This window comes from Oscarella lobularis, chromosome 20 (genome assembly GCF_947507565.1).
Source record: "Oscarella lobularis chromosome 20, ooOscLobu1.1, whole genome shotgun sequence".
In the NCBI taxonomy this organism is placed as follows: Eukaryota; Metazoa; Porifera; class Homoscleromorpha; order Homosclerophorida; family Oscarellidae; genus Oscarella; species Oscarella lobularis.
Window position 1 is genome coordinate 1,666,193 of NC_089194.1, and position 22,980 is coordinate 1,689,172.

The 22,980-nt window shown below is 45.9% G+C and overlaps 4 protein-coding genes and 1 long non-coding RNA gene across 7 annotated transcripts; all 5 read right to left on the reverse strand.

Annotated features, from left to right (window-relative positions):
• Window positions 1–5,573: 5,573 nt before the first annotated feature.
• Window positions 5,574–6,578, reverse strand: LOC136198943 (uncharacterized). Its single transcript, XR_010672939.1, has 5 exons — window positions 6,399–6,578; window positions 6,110–6,351; window positions 5,994–6,059; window positions 5,858–5,936; window positions 5,574–5,804 (listed from the first exon to the last, which is right to left on the reverse strand). It is a non-coding gene; the product is annotated as an uncharacterized lncRNA (long non-coding RNA).
• A 65-nt stretch (window positions 6,579–6,643) lies between these two features.
• On the reverse strand, window positions 6,644–20,221 carry LOC136198936 (TNF receptor-associated factor 3-like). Its single transcript, XM_065989007.1, has 11 exons — window positions 20,070–20,221; window positions 19,591–19,879; window positions 19,437–19,538; window positions 17,202–17,233; window positions 8,300–8,470; window positions 8,195–8,249; window positions 8,041–8,145; window positions 7,928–7,981; window positions 7,824–7,880; window positions 7,694–7,765; window positions 6,644–7,640 (listed from the first exon to the last, which is right to left on the reverse strand). Exons 2-11 carry the CDS (start codon window positions 19,708–19,710, stop codon window positions 6,687–6,689), a joined length of 1,722 nt encoding a protein of 573 aa, XP_065845079.1. The 5' UTR covers window positions 19,711–19,879; window positions 20,070–20,221; the 3' UTR covers window positions 6,644–6,686.
• On the reverse strand, window positions 12,699–14,259 carry LOC136198874 (TNF receptor-associated factor 3-like). The gene is made up of 4 exons (XM_065988935.1): window positions 14,136–14,259; window positions 13,988–14,077; window positions 13,801–13,872; window positions 12,699–13,748 (listed from the first exon to the last, which is right to left on the reverse strand). The coding sequence occupies exons 1-4, from the start codon at window positions 14,163–14,165 to the stop codon at window positions 12,879–12,881; spliced, it is 1,062 nt and encodes a 353-aa protein (XP_065845007.1). The 5' UTR covers window positions 14,166–14,259; the 3' UTR covers window positions 12,699–12,878.
• LOC136198938 (TNF receptor-associated factor 3-like) lies at window positions 14,684–17,136 on the reverse strand. 3 transcript variants are annotated; one of them, XM_065989008.1, is made up of 6 exons: window positions 16,993–17,136; window positions 16,634–16,938; window positions 16,077–16,171; window positions 15,959–16,024; window positions 15,788–15,859; window positions 14,684–15,740 (listed from the first exon to the last, which is right to left on the reverse strand). In XM_065989008.1, exons 3-6 carry the CDS (start codon window positions 16,158–16,160, stop codon window positions 14,769–14,771), a joined length of 1,194 nt encoding a protein of 397 aa, XP_065845080.1. In that variant the 5' UTR covers window positions 16,161–16,171; window positions 16,634–16,938; window positions 16,993–17,136; the 3' UTR covers window positions 14,684–14,768. The 3 variants fall into 3 exon arrangements, with proteins under 3 accessions (XP_065845080.1, XP_065845082.1, XP_065845081.1); XM_065989010.1 differs by having other exon boundaries at window positions 16,641–17,071; XM_065989009.1 differs by having other exon boundaries at window positions 16,077–16,168; window positions 16,634–17,070.
• On the reverse strand, window positions 17,290–18,928 carry LOC136198942 (TNF receptor-associated factor 3-like). The gene is made up of 3 exons (XM_065989015.1): window positions 18,130–18,928; window positions 17,648–17,805; window positions 17,290–17,401 (listed from the first exon to the last, which is right to left on the reverse strand). Exons 1-3 carry the CDS (start codon window positions 18,848–18,850, stop codon window positions 17,291–17,293), a joined length of 990 nt encoding a protein of 329 aa, XP_065845087.1. The 5' UTR covers window positions 18,851–18,928; the 3' UTR covers window position 17,290.
• Window positions 20,222–22,980: the final 2,759 nt, after the last annotated feature.

Below are 22,980 nucleotides of genomic sequence, written 5' to 3' on the forward strand. Positions count from 1 at the left end.
AATATGTTTTCTGTTTTCTGTTGAAGGTACTCATTATGTTTTCTGTTGAAGGTACTCATTATGTTTTCTGTTGAAGGTACTCAATGTTTTCTGTTGAAGGTACTCATTACGTTTTCTGTTGAAGGTACTCATTACGTTTTCTGTTGAAGGTATTCAATATGTTTTCTGTTGAACGTACTCAATATGTTTTCTGTTTTCTGTTGTAGGTACTCAATACGTTTTCTGTTGAAGGTACTCATTACGTTTTCTGTTGAAGGTACTCAATATTTTTTTTTGTTGAAGGTATTCATTATGTTTTCTGTTGAAGGTACTCATTATGTTTTCTGTTAAACGTATTCAATATGTTTTTTGTTGACGTATTCAATATGTTTTCTGTTTTCTGTTGAAGGTACTCAATATGTTTTCTGTTGAAGGTACTCAATACGTTTTCTGTTGAAGGTACTCAATACGTTTTCTGTTGAAGGTACTCATTACGTTTTCTGTTGAAGGTACTCAATATGTTTTCTGTTGAAGGTACTCATTATGTTTTCTGTTAAACGTACTCAACATGTTTTCTGTTTTCTGTTGAAGGTACTCAATATGTTTTCTGTTGAAGGTACTCATTACGTTTTCTGTTGAAGGTACTCAATGTTTTCTGTTGAAGGTACTCATTATGTTTTCTGTTTTCTGTTGTAGGTACAGTGTACTCAATCTGTTTTCTTTTTCTGTTGTAGGTACTCAATGTTTTCTGTTTTCTGTTGTAGGTCTCAATCTGTTTTCTGTTTTCTGTTGAACGTACTCAATATGTTTTCTGTTTTCTGTTGAAGGTACTCAATATGTTTTCTGTTGAAGGTACTCATTATGTTTTCTGTTAAACGTATTCAATATGTTTTCTGTTGAACGTACTCAATATGTTTTCTGTTTTCTGTTGAAGGTACTCAATATGTTTTCTGTTGAAGGTACTCATTATGTTTTCTGTTGTAGGTACTCAATGTATTTTCTGTTGTAGGTACTCAATATGTTTTCTGTTGTAGGTACTCAATATTTTTTTTGTTGTAGGTACTCAATGTGTTTTCTGTTGAAGGTACTGAATGTGTTTTCTGTTGTAGGTACTCAATGTGTTTTCTGTTGAAGGTACTGAATGTGTTTTCTGTTGTAGGTACTCAATATGTTTTCTGTTGTAGGTCCTGTAATAAATTACAGCGAAATTACAGGGGCTAGCCAACGGGTCTCTCCTGTAATAAACTACAGCGAAATTACAGGGGGCTAGCCAGCGGGTCTCTCCTGTAATAAATTACAGTGAAATTACAGGGGCTAGCCAATGAGTCTCTCCTGTAATAAATTACAGCGAAATTACAGGGGGTTAGCCAACGGGTCTCTCCAGAAATAAATTACAGCGAAATTACAGGGGCTAGCCAGCGGGTATCTCCTATAATAAACTACAGCGAAATTACAGGGGGCTAGCCAGCGGGTCTCTCCTGTAATAAATTACAGCGAAATTACTAGGGTTGGCCAACGGGTCTCTCCTGTAATAAACTACAGCGAAATTACAGGGGGTTAGCCAACGGGTCTCTCCTGTAATAAACTACAGCGAAATTACAGGGGGCTAGCCAACGGGTCTCTCCTGTAATAAACTGCAGCGAAATTACAGGGGTTAGCCAACGGGTCTCTCCTGTAATAAATTACAGCGAAATTACAGGGGGTTAGCCAACGGGTCTCTCCTGTAATAAATTACAGCGAAATTACAGGGGGTTGGCCAACGGGTCTCTCCTGTAATAAACTACAGCGAAATTACAGGGGGTTAGCCAACGGGTCTCTCCTGTAATAAACTACAGCGAAATTACAGGGGGCTAGCCAACGGGTCTCTCCTGTAATAAATTACAGCCAAATTACAGGGGATAGCCAACGGGTCTCTCCTGTAAGGACAAATTGTCCTCAGGACAAATTGTCCCGGGACAAATTGTCCACAGATCAAATTGTCCTGCGGACAAATTGTCCTGCGGACAAATTGTCCTGCGGACAAATTGTCCTGCGGACAAATTGTCCCCAGGACAAATTGTCCCCAGGACAAATTGTCCCAGGACAAATTGTCCCAGGACAAATTGTCGCCAAATTCCAAACCACAATACTCTACGATGAAGGGAAAGACGTCTACGAGACGTTCGAAACGAGTCCGAAACGCAAAAGTTGGATTTAGCGAAATTTTGACCAAATTTCGATCGCACGCGAAAAAAACCTTTTCGTGCCTTTCAGCCATCCCAAATCCTCCTCAAAAAAACAAAAAACGGCAGCAGAAGCGACTGCACGGCGCAGAAAATCGAAGGACAAAAATCGATTTTCCAATTCGCGACTCGTTTCGCGAAAAAGCGCACAACTCTGCAAGGAGACGTCGCACGAGCACCGCACCGGTGCCATTCGATTCGTCGTGGTCTCACAAATAAAAGCTGGTACCACGTTTACCAATTTTCGCCAATTTTTGACATAAAATTAAGCGAAACAAACAATACGCCTACGCGCGTACACCGTAAACGACACCACCTTAACCGTGCCGCCACTCCGCGACGCCGCGTCGTACGACGATAAGCGGCACGTCGATCGAGAGGGCATATGGTGCAGTTTACAAATTGCCGCCACTCGACGGCATCCGAGTCGCCGTTTGCCGTAGAGCACGTGCGAAAGAAAGGGAACAAGCCCCCTTTTACGGACACATTAATTCGGCGAAAACGACGCCGAAAGCGACGCTTCGCGTCGCAAAACGTTCTAAACCGTCTCGAATCCTTCGTTTCGAAGCCATTCGAAACAAAAATTCACTATTCGAAGCTCGCGCCACCCCTTGGCGACGCGACGCGTTCGTACGCGCGCACCGCGGGCGACGAACGCTCTAAAACTGCTTCGTAACTATCTACTACTTACCTTTTGACGTCGCTCGGACCTTCGCATCGTCGAAAACAAGCCAGAAACCGCGTTTCTTCGAAACGAGACGCACGCGCTAAAATACGCACGTGACCTCACAGGTTTAAAATGTTGACGTCATAAATAAACTATTAAAAATTAGGGTTTCACATTGCTACGCCTATAGAATGGCACGGCAACACGTACAGAGCGGTTTCGCGAAGATTGGACGAGGGACAATTTGTCCCAAGGACAAATTGTCCCAGGACAAATTGTCTCAGGACAAAATCTCCCAGGACAAATTGTCCCCAAGACAAATTGTCCCCAGGACAAATTGTCCCAGGATAAATTGTACCAGGAAAAATTTGTCCTGAGGACAATTTTTCCTGGGACAATTTGTCCTGGGGACAAATTGTCCCAGGACAAATTGTCCAAGAACAAATTGTCCCAGGACAAATTGTCCCAAGACAAATTGTCCCAGGACAAATTGTCCCAGGACAAATTGTCCCAGGACAAATTGTCACAGGACAAATTCTCCCAGAACAAATTGTCCCAGGACAAATTGTCCCCAGGACAAATCGTCCCCAGGACAAATTGTCCCAGGACAAATTGTCCCCAGGACAAATTGTCCCCAAAACAAATTGTCCCCAGGACAAATTGTCCCCAGGACAAATTGTCCCAGGACAAATTGTCCCCAGGAAAAATTGTCCCAAGGACAAATTGTCCCCAGGACAAATTGTCACCAGGACAAATTGTCCCAGGACAAATTGTCCCCAGGACAAATTGTCCCAGGACAAATTGTCCCCAGGACAAATTGTCCCCAGGACAAATTGTCCCAGGACAAATTGTCCCACGACAAATTGTCCCAGGATAAATTGTCCCAGGACAAATTGTCCCCAGGACAAATTGTCCCAGGACAAATTGTCCCAGGACAAATTGTCCCAGAACAAATTGTCCCAGGACAAATTGTCCCAGGACAAATTGTCCCCAGGACAAATTGTCCCCAGGACTACTACAAAGGCTCCAACTACTACAGAGGCTCCAACTACTCCAGAAGTCAGTACAGAGGCTCCAACTACTACAACGGCTACAACTACTACAAAGGCTACAAAGGCTACAACTACTACAAAGGCTACAACTACTACAAAAGCTACAACTACTACAACGGCTACAACTACTACAAAGGCTACAACTACTACAAAGGCTACAACTACTACAAAGGCTACAACTACTACAACGGCTACAACTACTACAAAGGCTACAACTACTACAAAGGCTACAACTACTACAAAGGCTACAACTACTACAAAGGCTACAACTACTACAAAGGCTACAACTACTACAAAGGCTACAACTACTACAAAGGCTACAACTACTACAAAGGCTACAACTACTACAACGGCTACAACTACTACAAAGGCTACAAAGGCTGCAACTACTACAACGGCTACAACTACTACAAAGGCTACAAAGGCTACAACTACTACAACGGCTACAACTACTACAAAGGCTACAACTACTACAAAGGCTACAAAGGCTACAACTACTACAAAGGCTACAACTACTACAAAGGCTACAACTACTACAAAGGCTACAAAGGCTACAACTACTACAACGGCTACAACTACTACAAAGGCTACAACTACTACAAAGGCTACAAAGGCTACAACTACTACAAAGGCTACAACTACTACAAAGGCTACAACTACTACAAAGGCTACAACTACTACAAAGGCTACAACTACTACAAAGGCTACAACTACTACAAAGGCTACAACTACTACAAAGGCTACAACTACTACAAAGGCTACAACTACTACAAAGGCTACAACTACTACAAAGGCTACAACTACTACAAAGGCTACAACTACTACAAAGGCTACAACTACTACAAAGGCTACAACTACTACAAAGGCTACAACTACTACAAAGGCTACAACTACTACAACGGCTACAACTACTACAAAGGCTACAAAGGCTGCAACTACTACAACGGCTACAACTACTACAAAGGCTACAAAGGCTACAACTACTACAACGGCTACAACTACTACAAAGGCTACAACTACTACAAAGGCTACAAAGGCTACAACTACTACAAAGGCTACAACTACTACAAAGGCTACAACTACTACAAAAGCTACAAAGGCTACAACTACTACAAAGGCTACAACTACTACAAAGGCTACAAAGGCTACAACTACTACAACGGCTACAACTACTACAAAGGCTACAACTACTACAAAGGCTACAAAGGCTACAACTACTACAAAGGCTACAACTACTACAAAGGCTACAACTACTACAAAGGCTACAACTACTACAAAGGCTACAACGGCTACAACTACTACAAAGGCTACAACTACTACAAAGGCTACAACTACTACAAAGGCTAAAACTACTACAAAGGCTCCAACTACTACAGAGGCTCCAACTACTCCAGAAGTCAGTACAGAGGCTCCAACTACTCCAGAAGTAGAGGCTCCAACTACTCCAGAAGTCAGTACAGAGGCTCCAACTACTCCAGAAGTCACTACAGAGGCTCCAACTACCTTGACGAAGCTGTGACAACGGAATAATTCGGTCTTATTTGTGTAAGCACACTAATGATCACCTTCAGGCAATACGGATTCAGGTGAAATTTCTTCTGTAGGAAAGCGCTCGCGCTCCGGTTGTTTCATTAGAAGCGTTGGCACGTCTTTCTCTTTAGCTTTGCTTACTATTAAATAAAGGCGATAACGATGAGCAACCCGAACCTCCAATTTCTCTATATGACATAATAGAAAAAATGGTCCGCTGGCTTCTTCAGCTCTGGATGATGCTTCATTAGCTTGAAGAAGACGTCGTGAAACGCCGATGCTGCTGTTGTTTCGGTTTCCTCGGCAGCTCTGCGGAATAGTTGTTCTTTGACAACAATTTGAGGTTCTTTCAGTCTTTAGAATGTACAACCCTTGGGCGTATGGTAACTAAATATTGAACATCTTACTTTATTTTTATTAACCGTTCCATTTTTTCCTTCCAACAATTTTTTTTATTTCGAGAAGTTGGTATTTGTTGTAAAAGTTCTGGGAGCCACGAGCACACATCATGTAATTTATTGATTTTACAGTCACTACACCTACCTTTTCCTAGTCTTTTTAACTCGCTATTGACGTCATCCTTGTCTTCGTTCTGTGCGATGGCACGGCCTTTTCAGGGAACTAATAACTAAATGCAGAAGTAATGAGTTTACGTCTACCTTGTCAAATATCGATTTCCTCGTCGTCGTCGTCACTTCTGAAGAGGAAATCTTGACGGTCTTGTCAAAAAATGTATTCAACGGTTTCTTTATTTCATTTTGCCTTCGAGGATTTTCGTTTGATTCTTCGCGATTTCGTCGCCGAGTTTCTCGACGCCGGCGCGAAGCGATTCGATTGCGGGATCGTCGGCTCCTCTGATCGACGACAGCGTATGTCGAATGTCGTCGAACGCTCGAGCGACCTGTAAGTCAGAAATGACGACTCCTTCTAGTGACTTCGCTATCATACCTTTCGCTTCGCGTCCTTAGCTTGGCCGTCGCCGTTTCGATGAGTTCCGATCGCTTGGCCGTCGCCGCTTCGATCGGATCGATTAGAGTCGTTTCGTGATCGCTTTCGACCCATCTACAATGTAGACGATTGCCTGTTCGCCGACGAAAAAATGCGCGAGAAAAAAACGAACGATGGATCTGCGCGCAGACGCACTAGACGCATCTCCCGTATACCTGCATAGAGTTCAATCTCTGGTTCATCAATGAAACATAAACACCTTCTTCATTTATTACCTCAAAACACAACCTAACGTTCATCAGGTTCCCCAATACCGGACAAATCAACGAGAACTTTAACAAACATGCAATCATCCTTGATAAACGTCCCACCGTCAAGCGTTGCCAGGGAAACAAAGAGGGGACACCCACTCGCAGTATTCATCTCTTTGCGCGGTCGCTGAAACGACGACGACGCGGGATCGGGACGAAACGCGTCGGAAACGTGATTTCGCTCAGGCCCTTGATCAATCAAAACGAGCGTCACCTTCTGGCGAAAGGGCCACGGTAGAAGCGAATCAAATTCGCCTCTCATCACCGTAAAAAACAGAGACAAGTGCGTTCCCAAGCCCATACCGTCGCCATGGAAATAGAGACGCGCGCACATCTTGTAGCCACATGGGGACGTGTAGAAGGGCTGGGAATAAATCGAAGGAACTTTCCCCGATGCCGCTTCGCGTCGTCGTCGTCTGACGTCAGTGATCTTCCATAGGAGAACGCCTCGCGTGTATTTATTATCGATGAGATCCAGACGAACGCCGTGTTCAGCGAGGCGGATGTCGTGCGACGCGATGACGCGATCGTGCGCCGGATCTTTGTTCCTTTTCAATTCGGATATCTCTTGCGATTGGGTGGCGACGATTTCTTCAAATTTGAGCATTTTTTCGGTGAACATTGTGAAGTGACGCGTCAGATTGTCGATCACGTGACGCGTCTCCTTTTGAAGATTGTCCACGCTCTGGTAACAGGCTTCGAGAATTTTTGCTTGAACGATTTTCTGATTGGCTTCCATATCGCCACAATGTTCCTCGACGTCATTGATTTTAACGCGAAGCGATTCAATAGCGGCGATCATTTTTTCGTCGCCGGTTGGGACTTTAAGTGAGGACAGAGTCATTGTCACTTCGTTCAGACTTTTAGTGATGTGAGCCACGTGCTCTATTAGGGAATCCTTGTTATGTGCGGAAAGGACTTTGCGTTGTAGCTAAAGGAGGAGAGTCATTTAGGGATCTATCTATCTATCTATAGAGAGTGTACCTCTTGAGTGCATCCAGGCACCTCACAGGATATGTCTTTATCTGGGCATGATAGTTCTAAGTGCTGAGATAACTAAAGGAGGAAAAGTGTCCTATTATTTCCTATGTGTACTGCTTATGTGATCTCTTACCTTGTCTTCGGGAATTTCTTCTGAGCAAACGGGGCATTTAACCATAGATAACTGTTTCTAAATCCCTGACTTAATTTCTAATATGTATTATTCCATGTACGTACCTTTTCATCTTTATGAATAATACTTCTATACTGACACTCGTCTTTCATGTGACGCTGCGACCAAGGCAAAGAAAATTCGACTACAAGTCCAACACACTAGATAAGTGACTGACTTTGAGCAGAGCTTGCTTTCCCTGCCAACTGCATCCTTCCTCTTTGCGATTGCAGTAGACCACGAGCTCGGATATCTCCTTATCGGCAAATACGTCTCTCCAAACCTTCAACTCGGAAATAACGACTCGTTTAGGTGACTCTGCTATCGTGTACCTTCACCTCCCTCAGTTTCGCTCCGCATTTTGGGCATTCAGGCTCTTCGTCCTTTCTAATCATACATCCGGCTCACGATCTTCGAGGAAGTTTGCTTTTACTTACTTTCGAATCGCCTTGTAACACGCTTCGCACATTCGTTCGCCGCATGGAATCTGCACGGGCCGAACGAGAAGTAAAACGCACGAGCAGCACAACACCGACGACGGGAGAGGAACGCGAACGAATTTGCAGTCGCGAATGTCTTCGTCCGCATCCCGCAGTACTTTCGACATCCTAATGGCGCAGAGAAGTGTTACGCAACGGCGAAACCGCCCTCTAGGTCCCGGATTCACTAGATTCAACTGGTTAGGAATTGATTCAGATGCCTGTACAAGTTTATGCAGAGCTTTTTTGAATGATCGATCTGCCGCCCCGTTTTTTTGAAAAGTAATTCAATTACATAAGGAGCACGCGCATTTCGTCTCAGCCAATAATCGATTTCCGACTTGAGATCATGCATATTCGTTATCGTACAGCATGCGTGTTACACGCTAGATACTCAATCGCGCACTTTCTTCAAAGCGATGCGAATTTGGGGAATGCCGACATGTGTCACGTGATATAAAAAATCCCCCTGCATACAGAACTGGGCATCCTGCCAACACGCGCCAGACAAAGGCTTGGCGAAGAACCTCGTGGTCCCTTTACAGTACTTACTTGATAAAAGGCTTTTCTGTTGAAAAGAGATCCTACGGAATACACGTAGACCATTCAACTTCCTCTCCACTTTGGTGGTATTTGATCGCTTGCTTACCTTAGGAGTCACTTCACCTAAGCAGAAATTGCAACGAAATCGTCGTCGAATTGCATGGGAAAAATTGCAGGGAAACCGCGATGGTGACCGTGGCGAAAGATCGAACTAAAACACAATTACGACCACAGAGAAAACGGCTGTACCGATTTACGCGTGCCTGAGCAGTGAAATCTGACTCCATTCGCTTTCCAAGAACGTACCAAGGCGATGGAAGAGGATTGGTATCGGAGCAAAGCATTGTCCCACCCGAGACCCACGATCATGCAGACACTGTGATGTCATATGAGTGGGGCTAACGCGATGACGTTCGACGATAAAGCGACCGTCTAAGGTCAAGGGTTTCAATGAGTGTGATCTCATTGGCTGGGCATGAGGTAAGATCTCAGGAAGAAGGATGGGCTTCTCTCTCTCCGCCCTGTTCGGTTCTCCCAAAAGATGGAAAGGTAGGTACTGGCAACATGCCACGACACCTGTACGAGACAGACTTTGCACGTCTTTTCACGTACTAAAACAAGTGGTTTGGGCTTAGAAGGCACTTTTATAAGAGTCGTCCTTTGTATCGACCCCCCTACCCGTCGAAACAACCCGCTTCAGACAAAAACAGGAAGTTTGGCTTTTGTTAAGTGCTTTCGGAGCGTGTCTGCTACCCCATGCCTACCATTAGATTAGTTCCCTGGCTTGAATCCCGAGAAGGGGACCCGGCGAACAAAGTTGCGACTTTCTTGTAAGCAACAAACTGTCTTTGCCGCGGTAAACAAACAGACGCTTGTATATTGCACGATTTTGCTTCCTTTCGGCGGAAAGCCTTCATTTACGCTATACACTCTGAGCACGTGATCACTAAAAAGTCATTGAATACATAAAAGAGCGTACATGTATCAAAAGATCACTGATGATGCTTCAATTGTACCTCAAAGGACACCTCAAAGAATGTCACTCATATAAGTACAACTGGCGTTCCTCAGGACAAGTCGACTTGTATATTTGCATCAGTATATAAACCCAAAACACATCTGTTCAAAAAACAAAAAAATCTCGGCAGTTTGTTTATAGCATTTTCATAGACACAAATTCTTGCACTTTTGTGCAACGCAATTCGGATCAAACTTCAAGCTCGACTGAAGAATTGACGGAACGGGAATAGAACTGAGGGCGCAAAAACCTACTTCCTTTCTAATCATACAAACTGGACACAGCCCCCAGTAGCGGCTGTGATATGCCTCAGCATCAAAATGACTGCTGCAGAAAAAAGCGAGACGCTGTAAACCGAATGCAGTCACGGAAGGAAACTCCGTGCTTCGAGCGATCGTTAGCAAAGGCAAAATTGTTGCCTGATGATAGGTAAAATTCACGTCAGAGAGATCGCCAAGGAGAATGCTAGCAGCCAATCTTTCTCTTGCCTCACAGTCGGAAGGCCACAAGTGAGACGATTGGTCGTGAACGAGAAGAAGACACGCCAGGTAGGAATGCGCCATGTGCATGCTCGTATCACGAGGTGCTCGAATTACGACGGCGTCAAAAAATCGCTTCGAAAATAGTGAAAGCGCCAGATGAGGGCATTCAGCTATGACTGCCAAAGCTTCCAGTGAAGCGACGTATAATGCAGATCGTCGTTCGTCGGCATGAGTTGAGAACGACTCCATCGCCATCTGAGCCAAAGTTGCAATGGCTTCAACAGGCAGAGTTCCGTCAAACGCGAAAACGACGTCCGGAGTAGGCAGCCCGCCAAACAACAATACGAAAGAATTCAGCAATGCTTTTCCATTTTCAAAAACATTCCGAAGCCAATAGTCAACGGGGTCGTTTCCTCCGTGTGAAGTGGCGATTTTTTCACTTATGGAAATGATAGCAGCTAAATTCGATGTCATCTGTGAACCGATTTTTGACGTCAGCTGTTTCCGCTTTTGTTGTGAAAAAGTAGCAATAACCGAAGCCAAAAAAACCCATTTACATGATGTACATACTATTTCCGCTTCCGACTCCTCTGGCGTGACGTGCAGAGAAAATTGAAGAGCAAGATTACGCAGAGCATTCCTGCTAGCGACGAAAGTTGGAAAAATGGCCAAAAGTGACATCACATCAGCTCTATCATCAAAAAATTCAGGACGTTTATTCTTATGTCGGAGATTAAATAGAAGAACACTCTCTAGTATCTGCTCCAACGAATCACACGTAAACGGGGAATTTGTGAAGACAACGGCGGGAACGCTTTCAAACAACCCCAACAACACCACGAGAAAACTTTCGTAGAAATGGAAATCGTCAGTCCGACAGCGCCTCGCAGCGGTGGACATCATCAGCATCAGCGGAACCAAACCGTTACCGATAAATCGTTCATACTTCGCTTTTAGTAGCGCACCATCAACATCAAATACTTCATACAGTGTACTCGAAAAATATGCGACATCTTTGAGAACATGACACTGGTGAAAGTGGTACTCTGAGCAAGTGACGTCAGGAACGTAATATGCAGCAAAAAGTTTCAAATTAGGACGAGAAGTCAGCGTTTCGGGAAGAACGCGATGTTGACAATATAGATACGCGTTACCAAGGAATCGCATCTGACTGAGACGATCGGCTTTCACAAGCAGCTTTTCCAATATGTCCCACTCGCAGTTGTTCGACACGTCAAGATGCGTCAGAGATGAAGCGCAACGTAAAATGCGATAAAGCGTCACGAGGAAACGTTTATCACAGATTGAATGGTTACTCATCTTAATACCTGGAAATGCATTGGCACATGAAATATCCAGGCTCAAGAGACGTTGCAATTTTCCAAAGAAGCAGTCAACCGTAGATTGGCTGCCTTTGCCAGCCTTCCAATCACCGTCGCTCATAATCTCAAGCGAATGCATAAACAACTCCTCAAGTTGATCCGATGCAAAATCCTTCGCTGTCGAAAAAACTTCATACCAAGTAAGACTCGTTCCAGATACATTGAGATGTCTCAAATGGCGCAATGACGTCATCGCAGCGCGAAATTGCTCTTCTTCGAGATCCGTAAAGCTGACGTCAAGATGCTTCAAATTCGAAAAACGATGAAGTACGCGCAAACCAATAGCACCCTTGACGTGATTTGCGGCTAAGTACGTAAGGGAATCTCTTGACGGGGTCTCAACGACATTCTCAAAGAAGGGAACACGCAGATTTCCTAGACACCGACTGAACGATATGTCGATGCTGTCCAAGCGTTTCTGCTCTTTGAGACGCTCGATGATGGTCTCTTCATTGACAGTCATAAGTGAGTAGAGTGGTAGCTTTCTCAAATTACGCCTATTCCGGAGTAAAATGTCTAGCACGCGTGACGTAAGTCTTCCGCGCTGTGCCATTCCTTTTAGAAGCATGTTTGCAACCACGTGGGGCAAGACGCCGCATCCGTGTCTCGAATCGGCGAGGACGATTTCGGCTATCGTCGGCAGTGAAGCCGCTCGTTCAGTCGAGAAAATCGACTGATGAAGGCGAACTTCTGCAGAGGTACGAGAGACACAAGTCGGATAGAGAGAGAAGATGGCGAGAGTCCATTTTGAAACGCGTGACCAAGACTTTTCATCGATCCCGGATACACCTTTTCGCGGGCTTCTGTACGCAGCATGACCTACCTAGGCAAAATTTCACCAAATCAGAAAGTTTCTCTTTGTAGTCGTGACACTTTTTTCTAAACGACAAATAATGACAGCTGCATTCGTGAACAGAACGCGCCAAGGAGACTATGGGAAAAAACATTGTATTAACCCCACCAAAAAAGTGTACCCAACGTTAATCAATCATCAGTTATTATATAAACACAACCTTCATTTGTAACCTTAAAGAATGTCACTTATATAAATACAACCTTCCTTTGTACCTCAAAGACTGTCACTCATATAAACACAACACCTTTCTTTGTACCTACTGGCGTTCATCAGGTCGCTCAATACCCGACAAGTCGACTTGAACTTTCACAAACATGCAATCGTCCTTGATAAACGTCCCACTGTCGAGCTTTGCCAGGGGCAAGAAACGCGGACGCCCGCTTGAAATATTCATCTTCTCATATGGTAGCTGCAACGACAATGGCGACGAAAGATTGGGACAAAACGCGTCGGAAACGTGATTTCGCTGGGGCCCCTGATCAATCAAAACGAACGTAACCTCCTGGCGAAAGGGCCACGAGAGAAGCGAATCGAATTCGCCCCTTATCACGATAAAAAACAAGGACAAGTGCGTGCCCTTGCCCACACCCTCGCCATGTAAAGAGAGACGCGCGCACATCTTGTAGCCGCACGGGGACGTGTAGAAGGGCTGGGAATAGACAGTAGGGACTTCGTCCGATGCCGCTTCGAGTTGTCGTCGTCTGACGTCGGTGATTTTCCAGAGCAGAACGCCTTGCATGAGATGCTTTTCAGAGAGATGAGCGTCGTGTTGGGCTAGGCGAACGTCGTGTTGAGCTAGGCGGACGTCGTACGAAGCGATGACCGCATCTCTGCTCTGGATTTCTTCGGTGAGCAATGCAAAGCGACGCCAGATATTGCTGCTGCTCGTGTAACGAGCCAAATTTTCTGCCTCGGCGATTCTCTGATTCAATTGGATGCCTTGACGTTTCTCAACGCAATCGATTTGGATGCGAAGAGATTCGATAGCGGCGGTTGCTTTAGCACTGTCGCTTGGGAGTTGGAGTGAAGATAGAGTCTTCATCGTTTCGTTGATGGCCTTTGTGATGTGAGCTATGTGTTCCACTACGGAATCTCGGTTATGTGCGGAGAGGGCTTTGCGTTTTAGCTAGAAGGAGAGAGAATCGCTTAGAGAGATCTATAGAGAGGTGTCTGTGTACCTGTCGAGCGCATCCAGGTACCTCACAGGATACGTCTTTTTCTGGACATGACAGCTTCAAGTGCTCAGACAACTAAAGCAGAAAAAAGTGTCTGAGGAATATGTGTGATGATATATCCATTTGAGTAGTGTCAGAGCCCTAGATGTGATTTATCTAGGGCTCTGAGTAGCGTGAGCGCTCCTCTTACCTTGCCTCGGGAAACGTCCTGCGAGCAGACACGACATCTAATCAGCGAAATCATAAAATGTCTATACTGACACTCGTCTTTCATGTGACGCTGTGACAAAGGCAAAAATTTCGACTACAGTGCATATTCAATTAGTTAGCTAACTGACTTCGAGTAGAGCTTTTTTTCCCAGCCACATGCACCCCTCCTCTTTCCAACTGCAGTGGACTTGGGGCTCCAAATCGCCAAAAACGTCTCTCCATTCCTGTAAGTCAGAAATGACGACTCTTTCTAGTGACTTCGCTGAAACATACCTTCTGATCAGGTAGCCTCGCAAGCCAGACCCTTACGAGCAGGAGGCTGTTCGCAGGGTCACAGTACCCCTGGCTGTTCGTTTGGTAGCTTTAGCGCGCGAGGTGTGTAGGCGCGGTCTTGCCTCACTGCTCGTAGGCAGTGAGGCAAGACCGCGCCTACACACCTCGCGCGCTAAAGCTACCAAACAAAGCCTCCTGCTCGTAAGGGTCTGGCTTGCGAGGCTACTGATCAGGGATCTCGAGCGCTCGGCCTTTGGAATCCGACATTCTGGGGCCCCTCTTCTGGGGAAAAGACGTGCTCTACGGTCCCGGATAAGCGCATACATAGCCTCGTCTCAGACCCTTTCTCGCTTGAGAGGAGCATCCGGGAAAGCGAGAAAGGGTCTGAGACGAGGCTAGCGCATACAAGACAAAGAAAAACTCTCTTCTCTGGAGATTACGACTAAAACAATAACTTTAAAGTACCAAAAGAAATTTTTCTATAAAAATCATCTTTTGTCCGGACGAGTGATATCACTTGTGTCCACAACTACTTTGATAAATAACGTGTCATCTCTAATATAATCTCCACCGTCTAATGTTGATAAGGGAACAAATAGAGGACACCCACTCGCAATATTCATTTCATTGCGCGGCTTCTTGAACGACGACGACGTGGGATCGGGTCTAAACGTGTCCGACACGTGTCTACCATAGGTTTGATCCATGAGAACGAGAGTCACTTTCGGTTGAAAGGGCCAAGGCAAAAGGGCATCATACTCGCCCCTCATCACAACAAAAAACAGCGAGAGATGAGTCCCTTTTCCCATTCCATCCCCATTCAGATACAACCTCGCACAAAGCTTATATCCGCAGCCAGACGTGTAAAACGGCTGCGAATAAATCGAAGGCGTTTTCCCACTTACAGCCTCACGCCTACGCCTTCGAATGTCAGTAATCTTCCATAGAAGAACTCCCTCTGTATTTTTACTAAGCCCGTGCTCAGCTAATTTGATATCGTGAGAAGCGGGGAAAAACGATCCCGTTCCCATTCTGAGAGAAGGGGCGTTATTGGTTCTCAGCGAACTGTCTTCTAGTGATCGTATTCGCGCCGCTTGGGTCGTTATCGTTTCTTCCATTTTGAGCATCTTTTCCGTCATGATTCGAAGATGACTTTCGAACATGGCGCGATAGTCTCTCTGCGCATTGTCGACGGATTGATAGCAGGCTTCGAGGATTTTTGTTTGAACGACTCGTTGATGGGCTTGCATGTCTGTGGCTTGGGTTTCGAGGCTGGCTATTCTTTCTGTTATCGCCTCCACTGCTTTCGTATTGCTCTGTTGGAGGGTGCGAAAATCTCGACGAGTCTTGCTGAGACTTTCGCGAAGACGATCCAGGTCCTGGTTGGCGGCTTGGACCTCTTCAGTTTGAGCAGTCGGATGAGGTGTAACAGACTGGACTTCAGTCGCAACTGGTATTGCCTAGGCGGAAAAATAAGAAGTCTCGTATAAATTACTACTAGCACTACATTTTCCGGAGATAATTGTGGTGGCAATGAAGAACTGTCATTGTTTTCCTTGCAGAAAACAGAACAACTATTCTAAAAACATACCGGTAAATGATGGTGATTATTGGAAGGGGGCACAGAGGGCGCCCCCTAACCTAAATCCTGGACTCGCCACTGTAAGCTACAGCTTACCCCATTGCTAAGAGAACTTCTTGAGCCATAGCAGAATCTAACAGAACTTGAATTGTTTGACTCCAACTAAAAAAGCCAACGTAGCGAATCTGACGCGATAGCAGTAAAAAATTCTCACATCGTCCGTTTGGAAATTTGGACAATCGCCAAGAGCGTTGTGACGCGTCTCTTCCACAGCGCGACTCAGAGACTCTTCCGCCATGTTTGAGGCTACTATGAAAAACTATAAGTTCAGTAGGTTTTAACCATGCTTGAACGCTCTAAAAAGCGAGTTTGGCGCCGTGCGACGGTAGGTGCGGGCCGGGGAGGGGGGGACACAGAGACTCTTCCGCCTTGTTTGAGGCTACTATGAAAAACCATAAGTTCACTAGGTTTTTCAACAATGCTTGGAACGCTCATTTGGCACCGTGCGACGGTCGGTGCGGGTCGGTGCGGGCCGGTGCGGGCCGGGGAGGGGGGGGGACAACCAGCCTTGTAGCAGCAGTCTTCGCACGTTCGATTGCCGCAAGTTCCCAACAGTCAAATACAGTTACAACTGTAAGTCCAATCAAAATCGACTCATAAACTGAGTCGGGATCGTCGTCTGAGCCAAGCTCGCTTTGGGAGAGTCGCAAGCATGGCCGTACACATAGGCGAGGGACGTACGGTACACTACAACGAATGAGCATACAGTACCTTATGCCAGTGGGTTCAGCACAGCACTTCTCTCGACGACACTGTCTGCGTTATTGGTGACGGTAAGTTGACTTGCGATGTTATATACTTGTGACGACCTTTGGCACTGAGCCAAGTCGGCACGGAGCCAACTGGGGCCAACCGGAACCGGAGGAATTCCACCACTCAGGGGCATTCTACCAAGACTCTAAGAGGCTGCGATCGTCGCGTTCTACTGTACTGGGTGGTCTACAAAAAAGACGCGAGGATTTGCGGCGTTTGATTGAGCCCTTCGTAAACGTGACCACCCACTTCTGGGGACTAAACTGAACGAGAGATAATAGACTGAACGGAACCTTCTCCGTTTCGACTAAACAAACCAATCTTTTGCGGGCACTTGCGCGATTCTGCCCATTTCAGTGGAAGAGAGAGGGAGGCGGGATCTAACGGATCTAGCTGGAGCTGAGCGAATACGGGTACTGGGCACTTGGCCACACAATCGACCAATCAAAAACAAGTTACATACGTAAATAATCTACAAGCGCCAGACAAAGGCTTTGGCGAAGAACCTCGTGGTCCCTTTACTTACTTGATAAAAGGCTTTTCTGTTGAAAAGAGATCCTACGCGTAGACCATTCGACTCCCTCTCCACCCTTGGCATTTGATCGCTTGCTTACCTTAGAAGTCACTGAGTGTGATCTCATTGGCTGGGTATGAGATAAGAGGGTTGGGCTTCTCTCTTTCTCCGCCCCTGTTCGGTTCTAAGGTGCTGGCAAGATGCCACGACGCCTGTGCGAGACAGACTTAGCGTCTAAAACAAGTGGTTTGGGTAGCCTGTAGCCAGACCTTCTCCCCGTATAACGGGCTCGGGAGAAGGTCTGGCTACAGGCTATGGTTTGGGCACTTTTATAAGGTTTCAAGAGTCAGACGCATTCTTTGTATTAACGGAGACCCCCCTGTCGAAACAACACAAAAACAGTGAGTTTGGCGTCTGTTCAGCAGCTTTTGGAGCGTGCTTGCTACCCCATGGCCTACCTTTAGATTAATTATCCCTAGAAGGAGACCCGGCGAACAAAGTTGCGACTTTCTCGTAAGCAAACAGGCTGATTTTGCCACGGCAAGCGAATTGACGCTAGTATATTGCCTGATTTCATCTACAGTACTTACGCGTACGGGTCTTGAGCACGTGATCACTAAAAAGACATTGAATACATAAAAGAGCGTACATGTATCAAAAGAATTTTCTCTATAAAAAATCATCTTTTGTCTGGACGGGTAACGTCACTCGTAGCCTCGCGTGGCCAGGCCCTTTTCCCTGATCTCCCGGATACTCCGAGAGGGGAAAAGGTTAGGGTTAACCTTTTCCCCTCTCGGAGTATCCGGGAGATCAGGGAAAAGGGCCTGGCCACGCGAGGCTACGTCACTCGTGTCCACAACTACTTTGATAAATAACGTGTCATCTCTTATATAATCTCCACCGTCTAATGTCGATAAGGGAACAAATAGAGGACACCCACTCGCAATATTCATTTCATTTCGCGGCTTCTTGAACGACGACGACGTGGGATCGGGTCTAAACGTGTCCGACACGTGTCTACCATAGGTTTGATCCATGAGGACGAGAGTCACTTTCTGTTGAAAGGGCCAAGGCAAAAGGGCATCATACTCGCCCCTCATCACCACAAAAAACAGCGAGAGATGAGTCCCTTTTCCCATCCCGTCCCCATTCAGATACAACCTCGCACAAAGCTTATATCCGCAGCCAGACGTGTAAAACGGCTGCGAATAAATCGAAGGCGTTTTCCCACTTACAGCCTCACGCCTACGCCTTCGAATATCAGTAATCTTCCATAGAAGAACTCCCTCTGTATTTTTACAGTCCAACATATCAATCCTAAGCCCGTGCTCCGCTAATTTTATATCGTGAGAAGCGAGGATACGATCCTGTTGTGAGAACTGTTGTTCGATGAGCGGACTCAAAGACAATCCCGTTCCCATGCCGCTTGTGCTGAGCGAAGGGGCGTTAGTTCTTAGCGAATTATTTTCGTCTTCTAGTGATCGTATTCGCGCCGCTTGGGTTGTTATTGTCTCCTCCATTTTGAGCATCTTTTCCGTCATGATTCGAAGATGACTTTCGACGTTGTCGAACTTGGCGCGATAGTCTCTCTGCGCGTTGTCGACGGATTGATAGCAGGCTTCGAGGATTTTTGTTTGGACGACTCGTTGATGAGCTTGCATGTCTGTGGCTTGGGTTTCGAGGTTGGCTATTCTTTCTGTTAACGCCTCCACTGCTTTCGCTCTGTTGAAGTGTGCGGAAATCTTGACGAGTTTCGCTGAGACTTTCACGAAGACGATCTAGGTCCTGGTTGGCGGCGTGGATGCCTTCACTTGCAGCAACTAGATGAGGTGTCGTTTCCAGCTTTGTTTTCTAAAAAGAGAATCAAGGAAACAAAAAGAGGGTGGGAAAAGGGTGTGACAGGGAGGGGCAGGTAGCCTCCTTAGTATTTGTTTTGCGGCTCTTGTATTCGCCCTCCTCCTGCTCGTGGCAACCCTACTGCAACTAAAGACTACGTACGCACCCCATTAGGTTTGAGAAGGCTGGAAGAAGCACGTCTCTCCTCACGCGCTTCTGCGTCGCGATGAGACTCCAACTGCACAGGTAGGTTAGATTCATGGCGAGTACAAAGTCTAGGTAGTTTTCTAGGCTTGGCGAAAAACCTCGTGGTCCCTTTACAGTACTTACTTGATAATCTGTTGAAAAGAGATCCTACGGAAGACCATTCAACTTCCTCTCCACTTTGGTGGCATTTGATCGCTTGCTTACCTTAGGAGTCACTTCACCTAAGCAGAAATTGTAACGAAATCGTCGTTGAATTGCATGGGAAAAATCGCAGGGAAACCGCGATGACCGTGGCGAAAGATCGAACTAAAACACAATTAGGCCTACGACCACAGAGAAGACGGCTGTACCGATTTACGCGTGCCTGAGCAGTGAAATCTGACTCCATTCGCTTGCCGAGAACGCACCAAGGAGATGGAAGAGGATCGGTATCGGAGCAAAGCATTGTCCCAACCGAGACCCACGGTGGTTCGATCATGTGAGTGGGCTAACGCGATGACGTTCGACGATAAAGCGACCGTCTAAGGTCAAGGGTTTCAATGAGTGTGATCTCATTGGCTGGGTATGAGACATCAGGAAGAAGGTTGGGCTACGCTGTCTCTCTCTCTCTCTCCGCCTTGTTCGGTACTGGCAACATGCCACGACACCTGTACGAGACAGACTTTGCACGTACTAAACACGTGGTTTGGGCTTAGAAGGCACTTTTATAAGGTTTCAACAAGAGTCATCCTTTGTATCGACCCCCCCGTCCCGTCGAAACAACCCACTTCAGACAAAAACAGGAAGTTTTGGCTTTTGTTAAGTGCTTTCGGAGCGTGTCTGCTACCCCATGCCTACCTTTAGATTAGTTCCCCGGCTTGAATCCCGAGAAGGGGACCCGGCGACTTTCTTGTAAGCAAACAATCTGTCTTTGCCGTGGTAAACAAACAGACGCTTGTATATTGCACAATTTTGCTTCATTTCGGCGGAAAGCCTTCATTTACGCGATACACTCTGAGCACGTGATCACTAAAAAGTCATTGAATACATAAAAGAGCGTACATGTATCAAAAGATCACTGATGAAAATGCTTCAATTGTACCTCAAAGGACACCTCAAAGAATGTCACTCATATAAGTACAACTGGCGTTCCTCACGACAAGTCGACTTGTATATTTGCATCAGTATATAAACCCAAAACACATCTGTTGAAAACAAAAAATCTCGGCAGTTTGTTTATAGCATTTTCATAGACACAAATTCTTGCACTTTTGTGCAACGCAATTCAGATCAAACTTCAAGCTCGACTGAAGAATTGACGGAACGGGAATAGAACTGAGGGCGTGAAAACCTACTTCCTTTCTAATCATACAAACTGGACACGGCCCCCAGTAGCGGCTGTGATATGCCTCAGCATCAAAATGACTGCTGCAGAAAAAAGCGAGACGCTGTAAACCGAATGCAGTCACGGAAGGAAACTCCGTGCTTCGAGCAATCGTTAGCAAAGGCAAAATTGTTGCCTGATGATAGGTAAAATTCACGTCAGAGAGATCGCCAAGGAGAATGTTAGCAGCCAATCTTTCTCTTGCCTCACAGTTGGAAGGCCACCAGTTAGACGATTGGTCGTGAACGAGAAGAAGACACGCCAGGTAGGAATGCGCCATGTGCATGCTCGTATCACGAGGTGCTCGAATTACGACGGCGTCAAAAACTCGCTTGGAAAATAGTGAAAGCGCCAGATAAGGGCATTCGGCTATGACTGCCAAAGCTTCCAGTGAAGCGACGTATAATGCGGATCGTCGTTCGTCGGCATGAGTTGAGAACGACTCCATCGCCATCTGAGCCAAAGTTGCAATGGCTTCAACAGGCAGAGTTCCGTCAAACGCGAAAACGACGTCCGGAGTAGGCAGCCCGCCAAACAACAATACGAAAGAATTCAGCAATGCTTTTCCATTTTCAAAAACATTTCGAAGCCAATAGTCAACGGGGTTGTTTCCTCCGTGTGAAGTGGCGATTTTTTCACTTATGGAAATGATAGCAGCTAAATTCGATGTCATCTGTGAACCGATTTTTGACGTCAGCTGTTTCCGCTTTTGTTGTGAAAAAGTAGCAATAACCGAAGCCAAAAAACCCATTTACATGATGTACATACTATTTCCGCTTCCGACTCCTCTGGCGTGACGTGCAGAGAAAATTGAAGAGCAAGATTACGCAGAGCATTCCTGCTAGCGACGAAAGTTGGAAAAATGGCCAAAAGTGACATCACATCAGCTCTATCATCAAAAAATTCAGGACGTTTATTCTTATGTCGGAGATTAAATAGAAGAACACTCTCTAGTATCTGCTCCAACGAATCACACGTAAACGGGGAATTTGTGAAGACAACGGCGGGAACGCTTTCAAGCAACCCCAACAACACCACGAGAAAACTTTCGTAGAAATCGAAATCGTCAGTCCGACAGCGCCTCGCAGCGGTGGACATCATCAGCATCAGCGGAACCAAACCGTTACCGATAAATCGTTTATGATTCGCTTTTAGTAGCGCACCATCAACATCAAATACTTCATACAGTGTACTCGAAAAATATGCGACATCTTTGAGAACATGACACTGGTGAAAGTGGTACTCTGAGCAAGTGACGTCAGGAACGTAATATGCAGCAAAAAGTTTCAAATTAGGACGAGAAGTCAGCGTTTCGGGAAGAACGCGATGTTGACAATATAGATACGCGTTACCAAGGAATCGCATTTGACTGAGACGATCGGCTTTCACAAGCAGCTTTTCCAATATGTCCCACTCGCAATTGTTCGACACGTCAAGATGCGTCAGAGATGAAGCGCAACGTAGAATGCGACAAAGCGTCACGAAGAAACGTTCATCACAGATCGAATGGTTATTCATCTCAATACATGGATACGCATCGGCACATGAAATATCCAGGCTCAAGAGACGCTGCAATTTTCCAAAGAAGCAGTCAACCGTAGATTGGCTGCCTTTGCCAGCCTCCCAATCACGGACGCTCATAATCTCAAGCGAATGCATAAACAACTCCTCAAGTTGATCTGATGCAAAATCCTTCGCTGTCGAAAAAACTTCATACCAAATAAGTCTCGTTCCAGATACATTGAGATGTCTCAAATGGCGCAATGACGTCATCGCAGCGCAAAATTGCTCTTTTTTGAGATCCGTAAAGCTGACGTCAAGATGCTTCAAATTCGAAAAACGATCAAGTACGCGCAAACCAATAGCACCCTTGACGTGATTCGCGGCTAAGTACGTAAGGGAGTCCCTCGACGGGGTCTCAACGACATTCTCAAAGAAGGGAACACGCAGATTTCCTAGACACCGACTGAACGATATGTCGATGCTGTCCAAGTGTTTCTGCTCTTTGAGACGCTCGATGATGGTCTCTTCATTGACAGTCATAAGTGAGTAGAGTGGTAGCTTTCTCAAATTAGGCCTATTCCGGAGTAAAATGTCTAGCACGCGTGACGTAAGTCTTCCGCGCTGTGCCATTCCTTTTAGAAGCATGTTTGCAACCACGTGGGGCAAGACGCCGCATCCGTGTCTCGAATCGGCGAGGACGATTTCGGCTATCGTCGGCAGTGAAGCCGCTCGTTCAGTCGGACTGTCGAGAAAATCGACTGATGAAGGCGAACTTCTGCAGAGGTACGAGAGACACAAGTCGGATAGAGAGAGAAGATGGCGAGAGTCCATTTTGAAACGCGTGACCAAGACTTTTCATCGATCCCGGATACACCTTTTCGC

Bases quoted from the DNA above. Each gene is read 5' to 3' on its own strand.
- LOC136198942 (XM_065989015.1), bottom strand. From the start codon at position 18,850: ATGCAAGCTCATCAACGAGTCGTCCAAACAAAAATCCTCGAAGCCTGC. The intron at 17,806-18,129 runs GTGGGTGTCCTC...ATGTCTTTTTAG, and splicing joins AAATGAAATGAATATTGCGA to TGATCACGTGCTCAAGACCC. The intron at 17,402-17,647 runs GTAGGCCATGGG...TGTCTCGCACAG, and splicing joins TAGGGATAATTAATCTAAAG to GCGTCGTGGCATCTTGCCAG.
- LOC136198936 (XM_065989007.1), bottom strand. From the start codon at position 19,710: ATGATCGAACCACCGTGGGTCTCGGTTGGGACAATGCTTTGCTCCGAT. The intron at 17,234-19,436 runs GTAAGCAAGCGA...GTCTACGCGTAG, and splicing joins TAGGTGAAGTGACTCCTAAG to GATCTCTTTTCAACAGAAAA. The intron at 7,766-7,823 runs GTAAGAGATCAC...TTCCTCCTTTAG, and splicing joins AAGAAATTCCCGAAGACAAG to TTATCTCAGCACTTAGAACT.
- LOC136198938 (XM_065989008.1), bottom strand. From the start codon at position 16,160: ATGGCGGAAGAGTCTCTGAGTCGCGCTGTGGAAGAGACGCGTCACAAC. The intron at 16,025-16,076 runs GTGAGAATTTTT...TGGCTTTTTTAG, and splicing joins CAAATTTCCAAACGGACGAT to TTGGAGTCAAACAATTCAAG. The intron at 15,860-15,958 runs GTAAGCTGTAGC...GTATGTTTTTAG, and splicing joins GAAGTTCTCTTAGCAATGGG to AATAGTTGTTCTGTTTTCTG.
- LOC136198874 (XM_065988935.1), bottom strand. From the start codon at position 14,165: ATGTGGCTGGGAAAAAAAGCTCTACTCGAA. The intron at 13,873-13,987 runs GTAAGAGGAGCG...TTTCTGCTTTAG, and splicing joins AGGACGTTTCCCGAGGCAAG to TTGTCTGAGCACTTGAAGCT. The intron at 13,749-13,800 runs GTACACAGACAC...CTCTCCTTCTAG, and splicing joins TACCTGGATGCGCTCGACAG to CTAAAACGCAAAGCCCTCTC.